The sequence below is a fragment of the Sesamum indicum genome, linkage group LG3 (assembly GCF_000512975.1).
Source record: "Sesamum indicum cultivar Zhongzhi No. 13 linkage group LG3, S_indicum_v1.0, whole genome shotgun sequence".
Taxonomy (NCBI): domain Eukaryota; kingdom Viridiplantae; phylum Streptophyta; class Magnoliopsida; order Lamiales; family Pedaliaceae; genus Sesamum; species Sesamum indicum.
This window is the reverse complement of record NC_026147.1, coordinates 24829573-24852907: the sequence shown is the minus strand read 5'-3', so window position 1 is coordinate 24852907 and position 23335 is coordinate 24829573. Positions and strand designations below refer to the sequence as shown.

Below are 23335 nucleotides of genomic sequence, written 5' to 3'. Positions count from 1 at the left end.
ATTTCACTTTTCTCCAACTTTCAGAACTTCAAAGTTCAAACTCTCAAAAATCCCCGAAACCCTATTTCACCTGTACACAATCTCACCTGCGCATTAGATGCAATCTACGGGAAAAACTTGTGTTTCACTTGATCTCATGCTATTCTATTGGATCTGTGTTTGTTTGTGCTTTGATCTGGTTCATTTTTAAGTAACACATCGATTTCATTGTATCTGAGACGTTGATTTTAGAGGACGAGCTTCATTGGAATTGATGGAGGCGATCGAGGAACTGTCGCAGCTCTCCGATTCGATGCGGCAGGCGTCGGCGCTGCTTGCCGACGAAGATGTAGATGAGACATCATCATCTGCTACCTCTAGACGCACCTCCACTTTCCTCAATGTTGTTGCTCTTGGGAACACTGTAAGTATGAATTGTCAGAACATATTAGGTGTTGTTTTTTGCCCTTTTTTGTTTCACTCTATTGGTATTGCATGGAGTGTTTGAAAATAATGCTGGAGCTAGATTATCTTTGGATCTCGAATATTGATCTATTATTTGGAACCGGAACTGGAATTGCCTTCTCATGATCTCAAGTGATGTTTATTTCTCTGCGTGTGGTTTTGTAGTTTAATGCGGTAACCAGTTATGCTTATTCTGAAATTGGAGATCATGATTTTTTGTTAATTTTGGGGATTGAAGGATGGTATTTAGTTTTGGGGATGAGGGATGCCATGTGGACCATATGGCAGAAGACAAGTGTTCTATATCCTGGTGTATAATTTAGTTGTTTAGTATGAGATTTGTCTTTGAAATGAAAAAGTCTGGGCTGAATGAGTTTGAATTACAGAATTACTATTGGACAGAAGAGAAGAGAAGCATGTTAAACTTTTTTATTTTAAGTATTATGATGTTCTTACCCCACATGTTTGATAGTCCTCAGCTGTCCATTGGATTGTGAATTCTCCACCAAGATTGCTATGCTAGGGTTATGTACTTGAAGTACTCAAAGTGATTGGAAAACATTGTCATTAATTTGTCCTTAGGTCTAGCTCTTGCATTGAGTTTCTCCAGCTCTGCTGGTTAACATTTGCATTGTGATTTTGAAATGGCTTGTACTATTTGTATGAGCACCTACTAAAAAACTAGCCAGAAACTGAAGTTATTTACATAAATTATTATCTCTCACTTGTAGCATTCTTTTAGGTAATGAGAATAATCAAGCCCAGTGGTCCTTACTGGTGAAAACGGAATAGGATTGAGGCAGTGAGTCAATGACAATGTTTCTTTCTATTTTCTTCTCCCCGTTCCTAGAAATTACAGCATCTCCGAAGTTGAGAAATTTTTTGATTAGCTTCTCCATGTGAAGCTTCCTGTTATTATCTGAACAGGTTTAGCTCTCAAGTATTTGGCAAGTATATTGTAATTTCACTTGCTAGCTAGTTGCTTGTTTCAAATAAACTATATTTTCCCATTCCAAAATTCTGACAAACTTTCTGTTGCATTTCAAAGGACTTCTTATTTTCTTTGAACTCATTATTAAAGATCTTGAGTTTTGGCTAAGGTTGCTGCTGGAAGTGATGGTCAAAAAGTGAAGTGTTTCATTTAGTTGATTGTGATTTTTAGATTTGCTACCTATATTATAATGATATTTAAATATGTCCAGTTTCTACTGGTTTCCAGAGAAAACCTGCCTAAACACATAAACTATTAGAATATGGTAGTTCCAGAATGGCTGAAGTTGGAAAGTTTTCATCGTAAATCGTAATATGTTGGTTTTCTCAGGTTTTTCCCACGAAACCATATGTGTGGATATGCCTTTCAGATGGGACCTTTAGTTTGGCATTTTTCGTGAGTGCTCAAAGCAGATGATCCATGGTCTTGTGGCTTTTAGAACACGGAGCATGTACTGAATATTCAGTATCCCCAGGAGATGTAATTTTGCTTCAGAATAAATTAAAACAAGTTTGCTTTTTTACTTACTTGTATGATAATGCATTTAGATCTATCGTACTTGATGTAAAGTGAGAATTGATATTAGGTTCAAGTGCAAAATAAGAATCTCTACGGACAGAAGCATCTTATATAGATCGAGAGTATAAGGGATTAACTTTAAAGGCACAATCTTTTGGCTTTTTACTTTGCTTTAAAGCTTCTGACGCACAAATATTTGTCAGGGTGCAGGTAAGTCTGCTGTATTGAATAGTCTAATTGGGCATCCTGCGTTGGTAAGTAGTGTCGAGAACTTGTGGACTCTTTCTCTTTTCTTGTGTTTTTGATATTTTCATATGAGAATTCATATCTGTTAAAGCTAACCTTTAAATTTACAGCCAACTGGTGAAGGTGGCGCTACACGTGCTCCAATAGTTATTGACTTAACAAGGGATGATTCCCTAAGCAGCAAGTCCATTGTTTTGCAGATTGATAGTAAATCTCAACAAGTTTCTGCAAGTAAGGCCTAACATTAAGACTGAAGCAGATTTATAGGCATCATCAGGCATTCTATTCCCTGATTGTGAATGAGAAAAGTGTTTATATCTTGGTTGTCTGATTTCTTGGAGTTTGTTTCTTTTAATTTTCTTCCAGGTGCTCTTCGGCATTCATTACAGGACAGATTGAGTAAAATTTCAGGCAAAAGTCGAGATGAGATATATTTGAAGCTTCGAACAAGTACAGGTGCGTCTGCTTTACAAGTTACACCATATGTTCGATAAATAGCACCTGAGGCCTGTTTCTGCAATTGCCTTCTTTTACATAATAATCCCAGATCACTAGGAAATTTCACTAAAATATTGTTTTGTTGGTTGCAACGCGGAAAAGAAAGTTAGGTAACCTTGTTGTTTACAATCAAGTCATCTTCCATTGCTTCACCAAGTATGAAAGTGCATATGAATTCTTAATCAATAACAGAATTGGTTTTGTTTCACATATTAAGAGAATGAAGGTGCAGTGAGCTGGTTCGACATGGAAACTTTCTGAATAGCAAAACTATTCTCAACATATTTTCACTGCACTATTGTTGTTTTTCACACTTTACTAATTAATTGTTTGGTTGTTTCTCAAAATTTGCTAAATAAAACTGTTTGGTCATTGCGATGCTTGAGTGTTTGCTCTTTGAACAATATATTATCATCTAATTTTCTTTTTTTTTTTAATCTTTTCGTCATACAGCTCCACCATTGAAATTGATAGATTTGCCTGGAGTGGATAAGGGGAATCTCGATGATTCATTGGTAATGGATTATGAACTGATTTGAGTATTGCACTTCTATTTTCTACCAAAGAAACTTCCTGCTGTTTCGCTCTATAATGCATTTGGAAGTGGTGGTATTAGGAATTGCTATAAATACTTTAGAAGCTGTCAGCAACCCGACATGTTTAACTGAGCTTGTAAAATCGTGACTCTTTGTTAACTAGTTTTCAATCATGGTAATTAATGGTAAAACAGTTCGTCTGCAACAAAATAACGGATGGAATAATATTTATCTAATGCAAGCTATTAAATGTTCTGTGCTCAGCCCATGTATGTGTAGGATTTATGACATTTGGACCTTGACTGACTAATTACAAGGATTCCCAACAAGAAGCTAGGATGTCTAAATCTTGATTTTCAGCAGTCTGATTGCCTGTTTCTTCCTCACAGAGTCAATATGCTGAACGCAGTGATGCAATATTATTGGTTGTCATACCTGCTTCCCAGGCCCCAGAAGTGGCCTCTGCAAAAGCTATCAGGATCGCAAAGGAGCTTGATGGGGAATGTGGGTTTGCTATGTCTATTTTGTCTTGATTTGTGAACTCCCCAAAAAAAGGAAAAGATATCTTCTGCCATTTGTATTTTTGTTAAGTTAGATATCCATGTGAGAATAAGTTATATTGCTGTCTATTTCTTAGGTACAAGAACTGTTGGAATTATTAGCAAGATAGATCAAGCATCTTCAGAACCGAAAGTCCTTGCTGCAGTGCAGGCTCTTTTACTGAATCAAGGACCCCGAAGCGCAGCTGACATCCCATGGGTTGCTCTGATTGGTCAATCTGTCTCTATAGCATCTGCGCAATCAGGGACTGTTGGCACTGATAGTTCTTTAGAAACTGCATGGCGAGCGGAGAGTGAAAGTTTGAAATCTATCCTGACAGGAGCCCCTCAAAGCAAGCTAGGGAGATTAGCCTTGGTGGAGACCTTGGCTCAACAGATCCGAAGTCGTATGAGAGTCAGGCTTCCAACTCTCCTGTCTGGGTATGCTCTGTCTTCAGGCTTCATCTCTTTTGGTGTTCCATTAGGCATTAGCTCTCATATATCTTGAAGAGTGTTCGCCTTGTAAGCCAGTTTCTACAGTAATACTTTCTGTTCTGCCCATGATGGCATTTATGACTCTGGCTTTTTTCTATGACCTGATTATGATATCTGTTATTCACTTCAAGTGCACTAGGTTTGACTTGACATGCTTTTCTTTTATTTTGATTCCTTTTGATTGGTCTGCTTCTCTTTTACTGATATCACTGTTTCATCTTTTAGTTGTGCCGAAAGGACAGAATACTCTGCCACTCAACCAAATTTAGTTTGAGACTTCAGACCAACTACAATAATGAGCCACCTTTGTTCAAAATAGGCCCCTTGCATATGCACCAAACAAATAGTGAACACACAATATTCTCCTCTTGTGAAATCGAAGTTTCCTTTAGATCTTTCGTGTGATTTCTCATTCTGTAGGTTCAGTCTGTTGCCAAAAAAAGTTTTCGCACTTGTTCTGGTAGATGCGTCTTGCCTTTATGTTGGTGTTCTCTTCATCAGTTTACTTTACTATAGCACCTTTATTGACTTATATTCATTTTGCGATTCCTGCAGGCTTCAGAGTAAGTCCCAAATTGTACAGGATGAACTAGTGAAACTTGGTGAGACGATGGTTCACAGCGCTGAGGGTACAAGAGCTTTAGCTTTGGAGCTTTGTCGTGATTTTGAGGACAAGTTCCTCCAGCATATCACTACTGGAGAGGTAAGGCAGGAAGTAAGCTATGTTTTGGTTATGTGTGTGATTGAAAGAATTCTTTCTAGTAAGCATAGAAGGCAAAGGTCACCAAAAACTAGTCAAGTCGATTTACCAACACTCGTCACTCTTGCACGTCGTAAAGTTTAAGCATTATCTTGATGTTTTTTTGCTCAATTATTTATAGTTTAGTGCATATTTGTTATCCGATAGTTGATGACTTCATGTGAAGTTGTCATAAATAAGTTCAAGTAATAAAAATGATACGGTTGACTTCCATTGCTTTGTGTAATGCCTTTTGTAGTTGTACTTAAAATCTTCTAGAGGCTTGAAAATTTGTTAATCAGGCCATTTCACACCTCTAGTGCGTGCAATTTTAGACAAGATAAATTTGGTGGTTGGAGCAGTTTCTTTTCCTGATTGTGCTTTTTCATTTTCATGCATCAGTCTCTTGGTGCTCATGCACCCTTCAATTAACTAACCTTGACACCAAAATTATCTTCTCCTTTTTGTGAAATAATTTATTTCTTCATGATGCTATTCTTACGTCAAATTTGTTGTTTGTATAGTTGTATAGCCTCTATGGCCGCTAACATGTTAGTTTTATACTAATATTTTGAATTACTATACTTTTTCAGGGTGGTGGATGGAAAGTTGTTGCTAGTTTTGAAGGCAATTTCCCCAATAGAATCAAGCAACTACCTTTAGATAGGCATTTTGATCTCAATAACGTGAAGAGAGTATGTGTTTCCACAATTATAATATCAATACTTTCTGAAGTCATAATACTTATTTTTCTGTTTGTTTTGATAATTTTAACTCTATCAGATTGTGCTCGAAGCAGATGGTTATCAACCTTACCTTATCTCTCCTGAGAAGGGGCTGAGGTCTTTAATTAAAGGTGTTTTAGAGCTTGCTAAAGAACCTTCACGTCTTTGTGTAGATGAGGTAAACCACTATTGGTTTATGATTGTTGTACGGTTTTATGTGTTTATTAGTTTCTTCATCTCATTTACTTTGTCAGTTGACTGTTCATGTCCCAAGATGAAAGTGCCTCCTTTTCCAACCCTACATCTAATCTTGAAATTTGTATGCTTTAAGATGTATTTTTGTTTGTGGGTCATCATAACTAGAATTGATGCGTTAGTGCTAACAAATCTGATGAAAAAACATCTAGGGTAAATTACATATCCGAACTATGCCCGTTTTTGCACTTTGTCATCTAAACTTTTCTTTATGTCAATTCATCATCTCAACTTTGCGAAATTTACACTTTGCGACCTTTTTTTGGGGGGGAAAACATCACGTGCATTGCATATGTGATATTTGAGGGCAATGTATGGGTAAAATATCACATGTACAGTGCATATGATGTTTTTTCAGCAAAAAAATCTGAGAAAGGGTCATATATGGCAAAGTGCAAATTTCGTAAAGTTGAAATAGTAAGTTGACAAAAAACTTCATATGACAAAGTGTAAAAATGGTCTTAGTTCGGATGGCAAAATATTATTTACCCAAAAAATCTATAATTGGGTTTTGCTTTACCGTAGGAAATTACTCCTTGCATGTTTTTATTGTCCTGTCCGATTTTTCCATCCCTTACATGTAATGCAAATATCCTGCTTGCTCGTGCTGTATGCTCTCTTGTTTTATATTGCTAGTCTATAACATCTACTACTTGAGCAGGTGCACCGAGTGCTCGTTGATATTGTCTCAGCTGCTGCTAATGCCACACCAGGCCTTGGAAGATATCCTCCTTTTAAGCGAGAGGTCAAGATGATGGAGATTTGGATTCAATCACATGATATGTGTGTATTCTTTACATGATGTTTATAGAATTTTCTTTCTGCTATTTATATAGGTTGTAGCAATTGCCACAACTGCCCTGGAAGGCTTCAAGAATGATGCCAAACACATGGTGGTTGCACTTGTTGACATGGAACGGGCGTTTGTTCCTCCCCAACATTTTATCCGGTTGGTGCAGAGGAGGTAAGTTTAATAACTGGTCCACTTTTAGCCGATCTCACACTTTTGATATTGATCGATTTCTTTTAATTTTTAAGAAAAGTATATTAACTAGGGAGCTTACTTTTGATTCAGTATATCTTTTCTGTTCACCTGTCTGCTTCTCTGATGGAACAGAATTCGCATGGTTTTCTCCTTTGCTTTAATACTGGATATTCTTACTGTCATATATATGTTGGTTTTCCCAGGATGGATAGACAGCGTCGTGAAGAGGAGCTAAAAGGTCGATCTTCCAAAAAGGCACATGATGCTGAGCAGTCCATACTAAATAGGGTACGCAATGTTTTTGAATACACACACTCTCTCTCTCTATCTTCCCCTTTTGGTTACTGAAATTCTGTGGTTCTCAGAGGTTTGATGGCATCTTATTATGGCATAATTGCATGTATAAAAGATTTGACCAACAGTTTCCTTTTGTTAAACGTTTTGTTCTCTAAGTCTTTTAAGTGCTCCATTCAGGCAACTAGTCCAAAAACCGGGGGTCAACAGAGTGGGGGGAGCTTAAAATCAATGAAGGATGAAAAATCTGGCCAACAAGATAAGGAAAAGGATGCGCAAGACGGACCAGCTCTGAAGACTGCTGGGGCAGAAGGGGAAATAACAGCAGGTTCATGCAAACAGCTCACTCAATTGTCATTTTATTTACTTGGTCATATTTTGTCTCTTGATATAGGAGATCTGGTTTAGTTGAAGATTAAAGACTAACTGTCATTTGATATGGAGTTTATTTGGTATCACATTGTGCTTGGCGGTATGTAATCCATGAAAACTGTTGACTTTGTCATATTTTGTCTCTTGGGATTTCTATTTTGTTACGTTCTCTAACTACAGATTCTTCTTTTTTATCTGTGAACCTTTATTGATTTTCTGTACATATTATAATTTTGTGGTAAATCAATTCTTCATCGTTCGTCTTTCTGTACAACGTACAGCGATGTATACTCCACAGAATTGGTACTTAAGCTCTTTGGATTCTCTGGTCATTTTAACCGCGACATTTTAATTAATAAATTAGTTTCCTTAAAATTCACAGGAACAACATACAGAGAGCCTGGATTTTGTTTGTGGGGAAGGGAAAGGAACGAAAATAACAGTAATTTGATTTGGGGTGACATAATGTAAAGCTGCCAATTTGTATTTCTATCGCATTACAGTATGCCAGCTGTTTGTGTAATTTATACAGACTCTATGTAGAAGGTGTTAATATAGGAGTTTTCCTTTCTCTTGCTCCTTGATGTAAGCCACTTCTGTAAGACTAGTTTAGCCTGTTCTGACTTCTGAATTTTTTGATGTTCTAAACTTGTTTAAGGTTTTCTCTGTGTTTCCTGATGGATGATTTATAAGGGAAATTGCCTATTCTATTTTCTTTCTGGTTAACCTGGTATTCTTTGGATATTAACTGCCGTTGTCTACAGGTTTTTTATTGAAGAAAAGCTCCGACTCTAACGAGTGGAATAGAAGATGGTTCGTTCTAAATGAAAAAACTGGAAAAGTGAGTAGCCCAAACTTTTAGGAATCATTGGAAAGACAAATTTCATTTTCTGTTTAGTCAGGTGGATGGTGCTTCATTTTCTATGTGAAAATTTTCTGAGCTTCTCATTTCAGCTCCTTTATGTATATTCTCTTTTTATTTTTCATTTCTTTGATGCCTAGGGAACTCGTTAGAAGCTAATCTGATGTATAAGTTCCTAACCTTTTGCTACTTCTGTTATCCAATGTTAAATTTGTGGATAGTTCTTTTTGATTGTTGATTGAAGGATTTTTTCTAGTTGTGTTATTAAAAGAGTAGCTAAATAAGTTGCTCGACTTTGATGCCAAAAATTGGATTATGGTTTATTATCTAGAGTTTTCAACTGTGCCATAGGGTACCTTATTCTCCCTTGATGATTTATTTATTTTGTTGGACCTCTACTGCAGCTTGGATACACCAAGAAACAAGAAGAGCGACATTTTCGTGGTGTCATCGCTTTGGAGGTACTTGCTGCCTGTACACACTATCAATAAGACTTCAAATCATAGTTGTTAATGGCGCCCCATGGCGCAGCCTCAGCGCCATTTTATATAATGACGCTGAGCTTACGAATAGCACAGAGTGTGCCACTCTTAAGAGCGCTGGGGCTTGAAAAAAACTGGGCTTCGCCCAGTGTAAACAAAGAGGCCCAGCCTTTTATTCAGCTATTTAAAAAAAGAAAATCAATCAAAATTTAGACAACATAAGGGCTGAAAAAATAGGCTTTACGTTGCAAAAGAGAGAAAAAATGCATTTAAAAAAAAAGAGAAAATCAATCAAAATTTAGATGAAATAAAGGCTGAAAAAATAGGCTTTACGTTGCAAAAGAGAGGAAAAATGCAGCAGAGAGAATAAAAAGAATGATGAGATTGGGGTTTGGATTTTGATTGATGGATATTTTATATTTGTTTTTGTTTTATAATGATTATGTAGGATTTGTTTTATTTAATTATTTGGGTATTATTGATGTGAATATATATTGATATATGAAATATATAATTTAATTATGTACATGTGCGCCACGCTTTAAAATGGCGCCCGCCGCTCCGTGGCTTCAGGGGCCGTACGCTATTAACAACTATGCTTCAAATGTATTATTTAAGGTTTACTCATACATTGAAGGAACTCGTTTATGTAACTAAATGCTGATGGCATCTGATAGTATCATTACGTGTTATCTGAGCCAGATCTGACTAATGCAAGTCATCAGTTGAATAGAATACTGTTGCATTATGGAGAAACAAGAATTAATGATTCCACGATACAGGAAGCTGGAACTTATTTGTGGATGAGGATGAAATTGAGTGAGGCAATTTCAGCTCTGTCAGTGTTACCATATAGGGATGCTGAAGAAACAAGAGACTGAAGAAAAGTATCTCAGGCTGACTAAAAGCATCAATGAAATATGTTTCTCTGCCAAATCCTACTAGACATTACATTGCATGGACATAGGATACTGGGTTTAATCGGAAATGATGCAAATCAAGTAGAAGCCATGTTTTAGCGTTCACTAAAATGGATTCTACTTGATTTTAAAGTCAGCAAAGAAAACATTAAGATGCCCTCCAGTGAAAGACTGGTGAGAAAAGCTGAAATTAGCATATTAAACAACGTAGTAGACGACACGATATGTTATTATGAACACTTCCCATGAACCAAATGTCTACTGGTTTGGGTTCACAATTTAATCTTAGGTTCTACATTGTTACATCTTCACTAGCAGTGCTATGGCTAGTGCATCAAAATCTTATGTTTTCTATCTATTAGTCCGCGCAATCTGGTTCTTTGACTCAACATTTCTGCATATTCTGGCTTCAATAATATTTTTCTGTTAATACAAGAGGTACATAACGTGCATACTTTTTGCATGGATAGGCCATTTAATGTTGTATATTTTATGGTAGAAATAACATCTGCAATGCGCCCATCATTTTCACTGTCCTATAGAGCTTTTAACATTTTTCTTGCAGGTACTACAGTTTAGATACTTACTGGTATTTTAGGATGTAGCATTTTCAGCTTGTTATTTTAGGACGCAACAGTTTTGCCTCGTAACCGATGCATGCTTATCTGTAGAAGTTTTTTCATATGATTTGATATGCCTATATTTTGTGATGGTTGAGATCATCAGGAATGTAATCTGGAGGATGTTTCGGAGGCTGAAGAGGCTCCATTAAAGAGTTCAAAAGATAAAAAGGCAAATGGTCCTGATGCGGGAAAAACACCCAGTCTTGTGTTCAAGATAACTAGCAGGGTTGAATACAAGACTGTTCTTAAATGTAATTCTATGAATTTATGCTTCTTTCATTGCAAAGCTTTATTTTCGTTTTGATTTACAGTAGAACATCTAACTTGGATTTCACTGATGTTTGCAGCCCAAAGCGCTGTTGTCTTGAAGGCTGAGAATATGGCAGAAAAGATTGAGTGGATGAACAAATTAAGAAATGTAATCAGTTCTAAAGGAGGTCAAGTGAAAGGTGAATCCGGTCCTCCAATACGACAAAGTCTTTCTGATGGTTCTCTTGTAAGTAACTCACAAACTTCATTCCAAATTTAAAATAAATTTATATGTCCTCACAAATTTCATTTCTCTGGTTGCTGTGAAATTTAACATGTTTCACAAGCTTGGATTGTTTTATTTTTCAAGTGCCAAAAGGTTTTATTTTACATCAATCTTTTCCCTTTCTTGATTTTCTTGTCATGTTAACCCACATACATGGTCTGTTTCTGGTTGCCCATTTAGGATACCATGGCCAGAAGACCTGCAGATCCCGAGGAAGAACTGCGATGGATGGCCCATGAAGTGCGTGGTTATGTTGAAGCTGTGCTTAACAGTCTTGCTGCCAATGTCCCAAAGGTCAGGTTTAATAGAAGTGTTCCTTTGGTTTGGTTTATCTGAAACCACATTTTCATGTATGATGTATTTGACTGCAGGCAGTTGTTCTTTGCCAAGTAGAAAAGGCGAAAGAAGACATGCTAAATAAATTGTACAGTTCCATCAGGTTAGTTTCATTTTTATGCCTCTAATTGTGCACCGGTATGCCTTTCATTGACTGAAAAAAATACTCGTCACAAACATAATAGAATATCCAAAGGATCTTGATTTGTCAAGCCATTCCATTATATCTACTTGAACAGTCAACTGCATCTAAACAATACACTAAGCCCTGTTTACTTTCTCGGATTGGATTGTATAAGCGGCCAATGCAGCAAAGTAAGGTATTTAGTTTGCATTATGGGGCCCCGGTTTTAATACCAAGGCCCGTTCAATCTATAGTTCATCTTGAACAACTCAACCCAATCAGCCCAATCGGACAAGGGGTTAAAATTACCATTTTGTCCAGATATTCACATGTCTACCCTTGTCTTCTTCCTTCCGCAACCCCTACAACCCCCCGTCCCTGTTAACCACCGCCAGTCCCATGCTTCCCCCCAGTTTTCTTTCGTCCTGCCGCCCCAACCCCTCCCCCACCAAGTTTCTTCAGCCACTATGCCAGACTACAAAATTGCTTGCCTGTGTTCAAGTTCTTTTTCTTAGCCTTCAGGGTTCATAGAGTAAAATTAACCTTAATCGTAAAATGATAACTCAAAGTAGACAGATTTTTTTTTATCCAAACACCACAATTGAACTAAGTAACAGGCCTATAGTTTAATTTCAGGCTTTTGTATCCTAAATTTAATTCCGGTTTATCGTATCACCAGTTACCCATACACAAAGACAAAGTAAACTGGACCTAAGTATGTGATGTGTCTCTCGTTCTTGCTTCTTCTCATATTGTAAAGTTGCTTCATCTTAATCTGAAATCATAGTGCGCAAAGCATGGGAAGAATAGAAGAGCTGCTCCTGGAGGACCAGAATGTGAAGAGCAGGAGAGAACGTCACCAGAAACAATCCTCTCTTCTTTCCAAGCTTACTAGGCAATTAAGTATTCACGACAATAGGGCAGCTGCAGCCTCCAGCTTGTCCAATGGTGGTGGAGCAGGTGATCTTATCTTCTACTCTCTTCTGAGAATAATTCATCATATGTTGCAACTTTTGAGCTGTATACCTTGCAGTCAAAACTTGGCTGGTCTCATCTGATAGTTGAGTAAAAATGTGAATTTAGAGAAACATTTTCTTCAATTTGCTCACTTGAACTGCGACACAAATTTGATCTTTAAACTTGTAGCGACGTTATGATTATTCTAGTATGATGATTTTGTGATAACTAATGCTGGCAATAGTGCATGGGTGCGTATAAAGAGTGCAAACAAGTGTATGAGGATGAAAGGACAAACATCCTTGTGGACCTGTTTATTATTGGGAAAAGGCTTTTCCCATTTCTTCATACTCGGATATGGTTGTATTAAGTCGAGTGGAAATTATTAGTTGTGGGAAGGGGAGTTTAAGTGGGTAAAATTTTGGGTAAGCATTTTTTTTACCTCATTTAATTCGTAAGATATGCACGTTTATAACACAAATATAATGTTAAGTGTCATGGCATCATATTCTATATTATAAAATCTACCATAATCGATCCACACATAACTTATTAGTAAAGTTTATATGTGTATACTATATCACGTTTATAAATGTATATTTTATATGGATGTGAACTTGTGCGTGATATGTATAAATTTATATTACATATGTGTTTCGCATTATTATAGATATTTAAGGGTATAGTTGTTATTCTAGAATTTGGTGTAGTGGTATCGCAGATTGCCTAAGTGAGAAATGACTTTCTTATTCAATTCAGTATACATAAAAGTATTTTTGTATTGATTTGTAGATATGTATGTTTGCGAGTAATGACATTATATGTTATAATCTCTATGAGCCCTTTTAGCCTAGTGGTAAGATGTAAGCCATCAGTTGCATGTCCTTTATTAAAAATATGTGTAAATATATGCATTCATGTTTTAGTTCACCTAGTGCATGTTGGGGTCTAAATCTACAAGACAAATGGAATGATATTCTTTTTCAACTACTCACTTTGGCTGAACCAAACAAAAGAATGAGAAAAGCCTTTCAGTTCTAGTTATGCTCCGTGGGTATGAGAAATTTGGTAGACTTGGCCATACGTTGATGAATTCATTTTTTATTGTTTTTCTACATTTGTGATGATAACAGGAGCCTTTTCTCCAAATTTCTGAATATGCCATTTCTCATGTGCACTTGTTTTTTCTTTATAAAATTGACCAGAGAGTAGTCCAACTGCTGCTGGTCCATCCTCAAGCGATGACTGGAGATCTGCATTTGATTCTGCTGCCAATGGTCCTGATTCATATGGGGATTCGAGGTCCAATGGTCACAGTCGACGGTATAGTGACCCTGCCCAAAATGGTGATATAAGCTCTGGGACAAACTCTGGCAGCCGTCGCACACCTAACCGATTGCCACCTGCTCCTCCATCATCGGGCTCTAGTTATAGATTCTAGAATAGATGGATAATTTTGACAATTGATTCTTCCAATTCTTGTCGGGTGGTTGCTTATTTTTGAACAGTTTATTGAGCGGCAGCTCTTGTGGAGCTCAAATCTTGTTATAGTAGCTCTATAGAATCAGTATAGCTTTGTAGATAAATCATCCCTTTGTCAGATGTATTGCAGTTTCTGAATGTTGTGTATTGGCAAAAACCTTTTATTTAAGTTTCTGTCCTGTGTCTGGTGTGTTTTATTTCATTGCCACCGGATGTAACCCATGTGTTTCCTTTCTTACAAGATAACATTGAAACGTCTTGCTTTTTCTTATACCGAACCAATTGTGAAGAGAATAGAGCTGGCTGGCGGTCCATACCTGTATGTCATTTACCTCTTTGCTTTCTTTTTCTTCCCTTATTAATTTTCATAGGTAAGGCGAGGTTATGGAGAGGTGGCATTCTTCTTTCTCATTTCATTTACATGCACAACTGAACTTCCAAGAGTGTTAAGTATAAATGCTTTTACTCTCATTAATGTTGGTACGAAAAATGATGATTGACGAAATAAGAGGGCGTTTGGCTAAGTTTATTCAAAATTATTATAAGCTCATACATTTTATGAATTTTTTTTAGAGCTTATAAGTTATTAAATTTTATTTTAAAAATATTGTTCTCAAGTGTTTAGATAAATTAAAATTATGGAGAGCTAGTACAAAAAAAGAAAGGTTATTTTTACTCAATGAGGGGTTACTTACACCGCAATACCAATTTTTTTAATTTTTAAAACTATCTTTTATGTGTTTTCAATCACCCATACTCAACTTTTTTATTTCTCATCTATATATCTATATTATCTATCTCTACTAATCTATATCTATATTTATACTACAAAAGAAGAAATTCCAGTTCTACTTACAAATAATTGTTACTTATACCACAACACCAATTTTTTAAATTACCGAAAATATTCTTTATGTATTTTTCAACAATTCCTACTCAAATTCTTCTTCCCATCTATATATCTATACAACTATATAAAAAAAAATATATCTTTTTCACGATTTGACACCGCGACACCAATTTTTTTTTTTTTTGTAGATAATATTTCTAAGTTAATCGCCTTTTATTTATTTATTATAAGAAATGTGATATGTTGTTTATACATTTTATTCATATGTAGATATATTTTAAAGTGTAAAAATTTATTTATTATATGTACTCAGGAACGACGTGTCATAATTGCTAGTACTAATAATTAAAAAGAAAATTTTATTTTTACTCACAAATAGTTGTTACTTACACCTCGGCAACAATATTTTGTCTATACGCCTAATTAGATAATTTTAAAAATGCATTGAAATTATATATTTTTTTTTCTTTTTACAAAAGTGATACCATTAATTTTAACACTACTACAATTTAGTTGTTGTGCTGATAATACATTAAGTTATTTTTTTTTCCTTTTGTTTTTGAAAATGTAGTTTGTTGGTTTATATATTTTATTCTTATGCAATTAAAGATTATAAACTATATGTACGCAGAACGACGTGCCACTTCGACGAGTAATATATAAATAATGACAAAACATATATATGTATAGATAATGGTGTTTTGATATCCTGATTGGGTCTTATTATTTGGGTTATGTGGGGCGGTGTTAGGCATGAGGTAGCGCGATATACAGTGATGGCAAGAATTAGGGAGAGATGTATTTGTGCATGATGTGGAGAGTAAGTGGTAGTGGTGGTGGTGGAAGATACATAAATTCTATAGAACTTATTGATAATATATATGTTAATTGAGCATTTGAAATATATTGGCAATGGTGGAGAGAAAAATGAGAATTTATTTTATTATTATTAAATTATATATGTTAATTGAGCATTTGAAATATATTGGCAATGGTGGAGAGAAAAATGAGAATTTATTTCATTATTATTAAATTAAAGAGGTAGGCGGCATGGCTGATGGCATACTACAAATACACTATTTATGTGAACACATGAGTTTTCAGCAAAGAATTTGAGCAGCGCATTGGCTCTTGTTAGGCCCAACATCCACACATTTGATACTTTTGGGCATCTTACTTGCTGGATATACGGCGAGAACCCTTAAAACGCAGTCCTGTAGTCCCGTCGACCCACATGCGCCTTGCCTTGGAATAGGGGGTATCGGACAGTATTTTAGTGGTTGCCCTGCCAAAAACCAAACTCAAACCATCAAGCAATTAATATATATATATATATATATATATATATAAATGCATATATGTGATTGATTAATTACCTAGAGATGGAATAGAAAGAGCTAGCAAAACTAGTGCACATAGACATTGCATCATCATCATTGAACAATTCTTCATCTTCTCTTCACTTTCTTTTCGAAATTTGTACAGTATAATATGATGATATTTGCTTGCGATGCATTGGCAAATGGCAATACTAGTCTTTTTATAGCTGGGAATTGGAAACGAATATTTCATTTCTTTACCAATACGCATTTTTCTTTTTAGTAATTAAACTCCAAATCAAATCATTTCCTTTACAATTTTGGTATGGTATCCGTTCCAAAGGAATATTTTCATAATTATACAATTAAAAGAAATCTTTCTTTCTGATTTCATTATCCAAATATGTGTAAATTAATATTAGTTGTGTGTATATATTCCTGCTAATTAATTAAGGAGATTAATTCCTCGTTAGAATTATTTTCTCTACTTGAGATTTCGTATTTGGGGTTTAGATATCTAGTTTTAAGGAGACTAATTAATGTTTTCAATTTCAAAATTAATTTTGAAGAAATCTCACCAAACCCCAAAATTAAATATATATATATATATAGATATGCGATGTTGTTAACAATGAATAGAATATATGATATGGAGACTAGTTATAAATATTTAATATTGATGATTAATATAATGATTATATAGTCATTAGTGTATAATGGGGTCTAAGACTCATTTGGTTCGCATTATTACGCATGATAGAATTATGTATCATGTATAATCACATTTAATTCATGATACTAGAATCTGATAATAATACTGGGCTTAATCTTATATCTACACTAATTTATGAAATAGTGTATCCCACTTAATAGATGTGATACACTATCACATCGATCATGCCCTCCCACTTTATCTACCGTCTACTTCTCTATCCTTTTACATTAATTTAATAATAAAAAGATTACTTCATTTCTCTTGGTGCTTTTGAAAAACATTTGGAATTTTGATTGATTATTAAATCATCACATGCGATATTACAATCACAATACAATTAAACCAAACAATATATAATGAATGATGAAATTAATAATCACTCAACTTGTATGTACAATTTGGGGTTTTAAGTTGAGTTAAATAATGAGCAAAATCAGTTGTCCACTAGCCAAGCACCAAATTCCGGTTCAAACTTTTGTCACCAAAACAAAGAAGAAAAGAAACAAGTGAGAGAAGATGGATGCCATCCCCATGAGCATGGAGCATGGAGGTAGCCCTCAAGTTGAAGTTATAATCACGAGATATAAGCTCTTCTCACCGCTGTTTTGGTATATTTATATAAATGCTAACTCAAAAATCCTTCGTGAATTACAGCTCAAAAGACTTATATCTTTTTCTTTCACGGGTTGTTTCCATAACCCATTTTCTTTCATCAGTTAAAAAAGTGTCAAGAAACACACTATAAAAGTGGTAACAACCCATGAAAGAAACAAACTATAAGCATTCTCTAGCTACTTAGTTACAATACCATGGGAACTTCCAGTTTATTTGTACTGTTGGCTGTTGTCAGTTTGTGGTGTTTTACAGCAAGAACGGCTTTTTCACAGCCTAATCGTCAAGTGCCATGCCTTTTCATATTCGGGGATTCTTTAGTTGATAATGGCAACAACAACGGTATACTCACTCTGGCCAGGGCAAATTACATGCCTTATGGCATAGATTTTCCCCAGGGCGCCACTGGACGTTTCACCAATGGTCGTACTTTTGTCGATATTTTAGGTGTGTAAACAGTTCTTGATACTTATTTTTATTATGTTTTTGCTTAATCTTGTGTCGATCATCACGAATACCGTGGTTAACAGTAGTAGTAGATTGATTTTTTAAGTCTGAGTTCGACCAGGTGTATTTATAGCTTATGTCTCTGTTCTTATTTTCAGCTCAATTATTAGGCTTCCCAAACTACATTCCACCCTATGCCAGAGCTCGTGGGCGAGAATTACTTCAGGGAGCAAATTATGCATCGGGAGCTTCTGGAATTAGAGATGAAACTGGAAACAATTTGGTACATAAAACATATATGATGCTGCTATAATAAGAAAAAACTGAAACTTTCTGATGCCTGTGTCAGGACTAACAACATGATGAATCTAAGTTTGTGTATATGTTTATGTGTATGTTGTTATACGGTGTGGCTGTGGTGGTGGCAGGGGGATCACATGTCAATGAACCAGCAGGTCGACAGTTTTGGCATGACTGTCCAGCAGTTGAGGAGGTACTTCAGAGGAGATGTTAATGCACTTGGCACCTATCTCAGAAAGTGCATATTTTACTCCGGACTGGGAAGCAACGACTATCTCAACAATTATTTCATGCGTGATTATTATTCAACTAGTTCTCAATACACTTCACAGGCTTACGCTGCTTCCCTTATCCAGGATTATTCGAGACAACTAACAGTACGTACGTAAGTTTTTGACACTACTATTAAATTATATAGGTGATTTTGATGATGCATGTCGCGATGTACAGGCATTGTACAACTTGGGAGCACGAAAAGTGATCGTGACTGGGGTTGGACAAATAGGGTGCATACCTTATCAGCTAGCCAGATATAACGGTAGTGGCAGCAGGTGCAATGAAGAGATAAACAGTGCTATTGTCCTATTCAACACTGCCCTCAAAAGATTGGTAGATAGATTTAACAAGGGTCAGCTTCCTGGGGCGAAATTCGTGTATCTGGATTCATTTCAAAGCAGCCAAGACCTTGTCCAAAATGCAAGAGCATACGGTACATATAAACTGCATATTTAATGTTATAGAAAATTTTATTGGATTTTCATCTATGTCAATAGCTTGTTCTTGTATATATGGAACAGGATTTGAAGTGGTGGACAAGGGATGCTGTGGGGTGGGAAGAAATAATGGGCAGATAACATGCCTTCCTCTTCAGACGCCATGTGATGATCGCCGCAAGTACTTGTTCTGGGATGCATTTCATCCCACTGAAGTTGCTAACATTTTGCTTGCCAAGAAAGCATACAGTTCTAAGTCTAAATCATATGCTTATCCTATTAACATACAGCAGTTAGTCATGCTCTAGGTTTCAAACATAAATCAGCGGTCTGTAATTTTCACTTTTTCTTTTTGTAATTCCTATTTGTTCTAGTGGCTCCAATATTTTCACTCTTCCAATACCCGTAAGCTTTGCCATTGATGGAGTTAATAATGGACCACAACTATGTCATCATCTTTAAGGCAATGTTGAACTAATAAGTAAAGGACAATCGCCACAAACAAAATTCCCCAAGGACTTCATTAGTGAAATCTTTCGCAGTATTTTTCTCTTGTCTTGTAATCATCAAATGTGTCTCCTTCCAGTGTATGGATTGCTCCAAAAGATATGGTACAAGGAGAGTTCAATTTTGTTTTACATCATAAAAGTATAATTGATTTCAAGATCTGAAATTTCTGAGTAATAACTCACACTTTACTAGCTAAAATTAGCGGCTAGAAGAATTCCACAAGTTGGACAAGTTTAGCAGAGGTGAAAATTTACTACTGTTCCCTTGATGAAATTTCCTACAACTTTTCGCCCCACAAGTTGATTCTAGACAGTCTAATGAACTTAGCAGCAGATCACAAGAAAGGAGGGTGGTAAGTTTTACATTAAGATTGGGGATTGCCAGATTTGACTGCAAAATCAAAGATTGGCAAGTTGCTCAATGTTTATGGGGTAAACAAGTTCAGTGTTTCCGTTGAAAGCTTTTTGTCCAAACAAGACATTTACAGCTTCTGTTGGGTGGAATGCATCCCAGAATATGTACTGATTCCTCTCTGGACATGGCGTCTGGAATGGAAGACAAGTGATCTGCCCTCTGTTCCTCCCAATGCCACAACAGCCTCGGTTTAACACGCTAAATCCTATATAAGTTTACAATAAAAGGAAATGACATAGTGTTCAAATATCCAGAAGTAGAGAACATAGAGAAAACTTGAGGTACCATATGATCCAGCATTGGCAAGGAGATCTCGAAACATATTTCGGATGTCGATGTAAGAAAATCTAGCGCCCGGAAGATTAGCACTAAGATTGTTGATCATAGCCTTAGTATTTGTATTAAATGGAAGAACAAGTTGGTTGACTTCTTCTGAGCATATACCATTGCTGCTCTGAGCAAGGATGCTTGGAATGCAACCCATTAGTCCCAGCCCTGCTATCACAAATTTCCTAGCTCCAAGATTGTACAACCTCTGCAACATTTTTATGATGGAAAAAAGAGAGGATATAATGTAAAAGATGTACATTATATTGGGATGCATTACAGGAATTAGTGGTATATTATTAATCATACAGTGAGCTGCTGGGAGTATTGTTGAACCAAGAGATCTGCATATTGTTGAGCATTATACTGATACTTTGTGTCATAATTTGGCATGAGATAATTGTTGAGGTAGTCATTGCTGCCCATCCCAACAAAGAAAATGCACTTAGCTAGAGCCTGTGCCACGTCTGGTGCACCAAGACTGTCTGTGATTTGATCAAGAGTGTTCTCAAAGTTTTTGATTTGCTGGTTAAACGGAATCCGACTAACCTGTGCATGACCAGTAAAGAAAAATTAAAAAAGATGCACTTTATGTTGAGCTATGCAATTAAATTAAATAGAGACTTAAACTGCTGGTAAAGAATGAGTAAAGCAATTCTCTTGATCTCCGTCTGGTCAGTCTGGTGACGAGTTGACAGAAAACACTGTTATGTGTGGTCATAACAAGGTTGTTAAGGAGTTTACTGCTATTAATGGAAATTCTTATTTTGCAAGAATGTTGTATGAGAAATTGTGGAAGCATGTATGCTGATGCAGCGAAGTTTGGTATAATGATTCGAGTTTTAATTACCACAGCAACTAAAGTAAAATGCTTACAAAGTTTCTGCCTGTGATGTCAAGGATACCAGCAGCAGCAGAGGCATAATTAACTCCATACCGCATTTGATCACCAGAAGCCTCAGAGTAGGCGGGAATTAGTGGTAGTCCAAGCAATTCGGCTGCATGCAAATGCATCTCACTAGTATTACTAGCTAGCTACCACAATCTGTCTCTTTCTGTCCTAAAACAGAAACGGAACGGTTCGTGCAAAGGCGTGCGTACAGGAAATCAAGAATGAAAAAGTAAAGAGTTAAGTAGTTCATGCAAAGGTATACAGGAAATCAAGAACGCAAAGGCATACGTACCAATGGTATCAACCATTGTGTAACCATTGGAGAAGCGTCCGGTCGGTCCGCCATTGAAATCAATGCCGTAAGGTAAATAGTTGGCTTTAGCAAAAGAAGGCAAGTTATTATTGTTGCCGTTGTCTATGAGAGAGTCACCAAAAATGAACATGGCCGGGACTAACTCTCTCCTCCTTTGACTGCCTTCCGGTGCAAACGCATCTTCTTGACCCCTTCCAAGACTTGTATTATTTGCACTTAACACCAAAAAAATCAAACAAAGCCCACAAAAGCTCGACTTGTTATCAGCCATTCTCAAGAAAATAAATTTTCTTGTGTGTGAGTGTCAGGGTCGAGACTGAGACTGAGACTTGAGGGAGTGCTTATCATTTATGGAGGGCACGGAGAGGGTTAATTATTAGGTGGTAGTTGAGGAGTAGTAAATTGATTCACCTGTATAGCGTCTCATTGTAGTAAATCATGCCATAATTTCGTGCATGTATTGAATATGGATATTTTATATTTACCCCCCACCATGACCTAGCTTTGGCAAAAACCAAAAGCAAAAAGTGGCATTTGCGGGCAGAAAACGGAAAAAGGAGAAAGTGATTGGTTCCTCTTGGCGGCCAACAGTGAATTAAAACATCTCACCCTTCCCTAGAAAACAAGTCCCTCTACTTCTCCTGAATGCTCAGATTTGGGAGGACAGTTGAGATAGTTGCCAAGCATTTATCAACATTCATTCATGGACTAAACTCCCAACTCATCGACTTTGGAGTATATCCCTACATACAATTACATACAGGCCTGATAAATTCAAGAAAACACAGACGACTTTTTCTTATTTTTCCACTAAGTTGAGGTAAAAAAAAAAAAAAAAGAAAAAAATACATTTATTCACCTATATGGAGTCGGTGAATATAGAGATAAAAATCAACATGAGGCCACAGACTGCTCCCTTGAAAAGCTGGTTTTGTTTAAGAAAGCAACAGCTTGCATCATCACAAATGAGCATAAATCAGAATCAAGATGGGGCATGCCTCAAACAGACGGGGATAAAAGATTCAGAAGCCAAAAGGTCGACCATTGAAGTATTGAGGGCCAGGCACGTAAAGCATTCCAGTACAACACCGACCTAAACCAACACAATGAAGTTTTAAGAAGATTTTGCTACTTGTCAGTTATGAGTCTTTTATTTCAATAATGTACTCTGTACGAGTCTTTTATTTCAATAATGTACTCTGTACTAGCCATATTCGTCGTGTTAAAGAAAACACTATACAAGAAGGCAACAATGTTTTCCATATGGTGGTTGTATGTTTCAACACAAGAACCCATAGCATATTATGTAAACAACTCCAATTTCCACCAGTGTTATACACCATACCCGCCAAGAAAATGAAAAAGAATCTACAATTGCTGAGGGTCCAAAAGGAAACCTACTGTAGTCAAGCTGCATAATTGGAGCACATACATAATAGCCACATCAGGCACATCTATTCACACTTCAGGATTTCTTCAACCATGTGCTCAAGTACATATCATCAATCTATAGTTCACAACTTGCGAGCAGCATGTGATAGCTTACAGTTCACAGTTTCAGTTTCTTTAGACAAATGGCAGCAAAAAAGCTTTAACAGAAATTAACATGTAATCCGAAAGTGTTTTGGAACTCTGATATACCAGGCACTATGACAAGTAGCAAAACAGTAAATTTAGAACACACTACAAAACTGAAATGCTGTTCCGGCAACACATAAGTCTTGTTGGATCAAGTGAAGGATAATTCAGGAATTGATAAGCCTAATACTATGGGGAACCCGTTTCTAATGAAATATGTATCTCACTTGAAACACTTGGCATCCAAAAGTGCCTCGCCCTCAAAAGGTTCAGCATCTTCAATCATCTGATTGACACGCTCCTTCTGTGCTTCATCGTTGATATCTACCTTAGTCCAATCATATAGCTCCATATCGTAACACTCATCCAGCACAAACTGAGGTATT

The 23335-nt window shown here is 36.3% G+C and overlaps 4 protein-coding genes across 4 annotated transcripts in view; 2 read left to right on the top strand and 2 right to left on the bottom strand.

The window, feature by feature from the left end:
* Positions 12-14179, top strand: LOC105159565 (dynamin-2B; the record flags this gene model as incomplete). The annotated part of the gene is given in 22 exon segments (XM_020692540.1): positions 12-403; positions 2158-2208; positions 2311-2431; positions 2567-2656; positions 3152-3213; positions 3624-3738; positions 3872-4214; positions 4824-4971; positions 5601-5702; positions 5791-5910; positions 6649-6732; positions 6824-6951; positions 7176-7260; positions 7447-7594; positions 8403-8479; positions 8905-8961; positions 10629-10776; positions 10873-11021; positions 11241-11354; positions 11432-11499; positions 12308-12480; positions 13683-14179. Coding segments are annotated over 22 exon segments (2769 nt in total). The 3' UTR covers positions 13919-14179.
* LOC105159563 (GDSL esterase/lipase At1g33811) lies at positions 17606-19433 on the top strand. Its single transcript, XM_011076669.2, has 5 exons — positions 17606-17902; positions 18061-18185; positions 18331-18579; positions 18653-18911; positions 19000-19433. Exons 1-5 carry the CDS (start codon positions 17653-17655, stop codon positions 19221-19223), a joined length of 1107 nt encoding a protein of 368 aa, XP_011074971.1. The 5' UTR covers positions 17606-17652; the 3' UTR covers positions 19224-19433.
* On the bottom strand, positions 19658-21715 carry LOC105159564 (GDSL esterase/lipase At1g71691). The gene is made up of 5 exons (XM_011076670.2): positions 21351-21715; positions 21043-21164; positions 20476-20715; positions 20125-20374; positions 19658-20044 (listed from the first exon to the last, which is right to left on the bottom strand). Exons 1-5 carry the CDS (start codon positions 21640-21642, stop codon positions 19824-19826), a joined length of 1125 nt encoding a protein of 374 aa, XP_011074972.1. The 5' UTR covers positions 21643-21715; the 3' UTR covers positions 19658-19823.
* The window catches only part of LOC105159562 (elongation factor 1-gamma-like), a gene marked incomplete in the record, with an annotated part of 3162 nt that continues 2627 nt past the window's right edge, over positions 22801-23335 (bottom strand). The window contains 1 exon segment of the mRNA XM_011076668.2: positions 22801-23335. Coding sequence (XP_011074970.1) covers positions 23173-23335 — 163 coding nt within the window.

Bases quoted from the DNA above. Each gene is read 5' to 3' on its own strand.
- LOC105159563 (XM_011076669.2), top strand. From the start codon at position 17,653: ATGGGAACTTCCAGTTTATTTGTACTGTTGGCTGTTGTCAGTTTGTGG. The intron at 17,903-18,060 runs GTGTGTAAACAG...TCTTATTTTCAG, and splicing joins TACTTTTGTCGATATTTTAG to CTCAATTATTAGGCTTCCCA. The intron at 18,186-18,330 runs GTACATAAAACA...TGGTGGTGGCAG, and splicing joins ATGAAACTGGAAACAATTTG to GGGGATCACATGTCAATGAA.
- LOC105159564 (XM_011076670.2), bottom strand. From the start codon at position 21,642: ATGGCTGATAACAAGTCGAGCTTTTGTGGGCTTTGTTTGATTTTTTTG. The intron at 20,375-20,475 runs GTATGATTAATA...AAAATGTTGCAG, and splicing joins AATACTCCCAGCAGCTCACT to AGGTTGTACAATCTTGGAGC. The intron at 20,045-20,124 runs GTACCTCAAGTT...AAACTTATATAG, and splicing joins TGCCAATGCTGGATCATATG to GATTTAGCGTGTTAAACCGA.